Here is a 3,019-nt window from a genome sequence, read left to right as displayed (position 1 = left end):
AGGGAGACGCCCATGCAGGCGCGCATGCTGTAGCCCGTCGTCAGGCAGAAGAACAGGATGAGGCATTGCTGGTGTCTGTAGCCCCAGCCTAAGAAATTGTTTAGGATTTATTTTGTTATTCTGTTAAAATTTTTTTTGTAATTAAATTAGTGATATGTAGCTATAATCTGAATCTGACTGAGCTTAAAGTCATTCTGAGTTTTTCTTAGAAATTAATGTATTCGTAATAAAAAATTGCGTCGAAACGAACTTGTTATAACAACTATCTAATTATTTTCAAGTAATTACTCTAATGTTTTGAACACGAGTAACTAATTCGGTAAAAACGTAGTTGCGAAAAAATACATGGTTATGTAAGAATGATTCCCGTTTTTTTTAATATTTCCCTAGATCGTGCTAAAATTAGATGATTTTACAATGATATTCTTTTGTTATTAACAATTTTGATTATTTCAACTTTACCTTTTAAATCACAATCTTCGTTATTTACGACTTTCTCGGCATCTTTATTACAAAACTTCATAGCTCAAACGTCGTCACCTTTCCCGTTGTACTAACGTTTGTTAACTTTGACGTTACATTGATTTGAATAAGAACTAACACCATCTATTTAAACAATCTACACTTATCATAAACAAATATTTTATTCAACTGTGCGTATGTTATTATTTTTATATCGTTAAATTTTCTTGTTTGGCGTTATTTTAACCCTAAATCGTCGGAGAAATGCCTTCCGACATCAAAGAGTATGCCAATAATTAAAACGAAACGTAACAATACGTATTTATGTCCTTATCTAATCTAGCAACGACATTACAGTAAAAGACTGTTGTCAGAACTTTATTTACAGCTCTATGTAACATAATAGAGTATATAAGTACATGTAATTATAATTACAATAAGAAAAAAATAAGACTACATTCACACAGGTTTATGACAACACAGATGTAAATAATAAGAAAGTTCGTAATCACTAAAGTTTTAATTTTTTTAACGCTAAGTATATACATAAAGGTGTATAATGTAGGATAAGTAAGTGAAGTGTTCTACATCAAAAATGCAATGGTAATCGGAGCTCTTTCGATTCTTAGTATGACTGGTGTGCTTTGGTGGATATATATCCTGAGAGAGTTCAAATAATTGAAATACTTCCCATGTTCCGCTTGCGTTAGCTTCGTTGTTGCATCAATGTTGCAATAAACAGAGGGTGGGTTGAGGAAGTGGAATACCAAATAAAGTAAATTACAAATTGAAGTATTTAATATTTACATTTTATTAACTTTAACATTTAGTAACTTCTGTCTTCTTTGCATCCTTTTGAGCATCTGAAAAATACAACAGAAAACATTCACTCATTAAAGTCCTAAAAGTGAGATGTATTTTAAATCAACATATCGGTTCATGTTTCTGACTGTATAGACAATTCCTAAATTTAGGAAGTTTGCTTGTATAACTGAGTATCTACCAAAAAGAGACTCGTTACTTTTGCTTTACTTAGAAAAATGAAGAAGTTGGTTATTTTTCAAATCTCACCATCTTGTTCAGCGACGTTATCGTTCCAGTCTTGCGTATCAGCGCTCATGAACATTACAAAGAATAAATTTGTAAAGAAAACTAATCCAACGATTATAAACATCAATATCCTCCATTGGTATACATTCGTCTGTAAAAAAAATACATTTCACTTCGTAAGACTTAAAGATTTATTGTCTTGATATTAAATTTCATTTTATTCAACTCCGCATTAACTGCAGTGTCCTTGTGTGTAGTTACAAATGAACTCACGACGTCTGTGACAATTGTGGAGACGAGGAGGGGCATGAGGACGATGAACACATTGGTCAGGGTGTTGCCGATAGCCATCAGGCCGCCGCTAAAGTTCGGCGCCAGGTCCATGTAGTTAACCTGCGAAATACATTTAATCAAAAAAACAATTAAAGATTAACATTGGAGCAGACTGCTGTTAGACGACTCAGTAGTGACCATCCAGCCGGTGTGCACGAGGCCTTGTGTGGCGAGCGTCAACACGAAGCAGCCGACTGCCAGCGGCACGCTTCTCGTGAACGACACCGCCGCAATCGCCGCCGCCGGGATCACTGACCCTGTAAAATATCTTAATGTTACATATCAATGTCTCAAGATGTAATAAAAATCCAGAAACATTGAGGTACCACAGTGTTAATAGGGGGGCCACTATGTGATAAAGATTCAAAGGCTTATTTTACATTTATTTGTATTTGTATGTAGTGATGTTTACTATTGACGTTGACATTGATGATATAACCTACCTATTGAATTGCAAATAATCCTGGCATATTTAATGGAGAGGATGTTCCTGTTGGTGAGGAAGTCAGAGAAGTATCCGCCCAGCACCGTAGAGAAGAAAGATGCGATGTACGGCAACGAGGACAGCAGACCGCTCTGCAGGGTCGGCGTGCGTCATGCAATACATTGTGTTGAGAAACTATAGCTGAATAAGTTGCTTATAAGAAAGATCTTTTGAGAACATTTAAAAATGCGTCATAGAAAGGAAAAATATAGGTGTCGTTAGCAAAAACATTTAGAGCGAATAATTTTTCTTAGGTAATTGTTTTATTTACCAAGATAAGGTCGTATCTGTTGATCGCGTCCACAAATACAATTATGCGTAGTAAGTATATTATAATTATGTAAAAAAATCTTGTTATTCGGATTACGAAAGATTAAGAAAGTTAAACTAAACTAGTAAACCACATAGTGTGGTATTACTTATATCATCTGAAATAATATTTTATTCGAAAGAAACACCTGCGCAGTCGTAATGTACTTGTATAATGTAGACTAAATATATTTATCAGCTCAAAGTCTTTGTGTGCGGAAAACCCAAAATTCCGTTTCTTACATTCATTTGTGTTGAGTCTAACAGCTTTATCGATTGCTAGATATTTCACATTTTCAATGTAATAGCTTTGTAAGTTAATTACTTACACTTTTGACGTCAACTTTGAGCACGGCGTGCATGTAGGTGGGTACTTGTGTG

General features: G+C 34.6%; 2 protein-coding genes across 2 annotated transcripts in view; both read right to left on the bottom strand.

Annotated features, from left to right (window-relative positions):
* LOC106099936 (putative inorganic phosphate cotransporter) overlaps window positions 1-523 on the bottom strand; it is a 3,755-nt gene extending 3,232 nt beyond the window's left edge. Inside the window, exons 1-2 of the mRNA XM_013278628.1 lie at window positions 463-523; window positions 9-88 (exon numbers count right to left, since the gene is read on the bottom strand). Of these exons, the coding sequence (XP_013134082.1) occupies window positions 9-88; window positions 463-523 (141 nt within the window). The remainder of the gene's footprint in view (window positions 1-8; window positions 89-462) is intronic.
* A 726-nt stretch (window positions 524-1,249) lies between these two features.
* On the bottom strand, window positions 1,250-3,013 carry LOC106099964 (putative inorganic phosphate cotransporter). Its single transcript, XM_013278661.1, has 6 exons — window positions 2,968-3,013; window positions 2,289-2,421; window positions 1,984-2,102; window positions 1,786-1,905; window positions 1,534-1,663; window positions 1,250-1,325 (listed from the first exon to the last, which is right to left on the bottom strand). Exons 1-6 carry the CDS (start codon window positions 2,998-3,000, stop codon window positions 1,282-1,284), a joined length of 579 nt encoding a protein of 192 aa, XP_013134115.1. The 5' UTR covers window positions 3,001-3,013; the 3' UTR covers window positions 1,250-1,281.
* Between the last annotated feature and the right edge of the window lie 6 nt (window positions 3,014-3,019).

This window comes from Papilio polytes, unplaced genomic scaffold (genome assembly GCF_000836215.1).
Source record: "Papilio polytes unplaced genomic scaffold, Ppol_1.0 DF824091.1, whole genome shotgun sequence".
Classification (NCBI taxonomy): Eukaryota; Metazoa; Arthropoda; class Insecta; order Lepidoptera; family Papilionidae; genus Papilio; species Papilio polytes.
This window is presented reverse-complemented; position numbering and strand designations above follow the sequence as displayed.

Excerpts from the sequence above, each read along its gene's own strand:
- LOC106099964 (XM_013278661.1), bottom strand. The coding sequence starts at position 3,000 with ATGCACGCCGTGCTCAAAGTTGACGTCAAAAGT. Across the intron at positions 2,103-2,288 it reads GATTATTTGCAATTCAATAG|GGTCAGTGATCCCGGCGGCG; the intron begins GTAGGTTATATC and ends GATATTTTACAG. Across the intron at positions 1,664-1,785 it reads CCACAATTGTCACAGACGTC|ACGAATGTATACCAATGGAG; the intron begins GTGAGTTCATTT and ends TTTTTTTTACAG.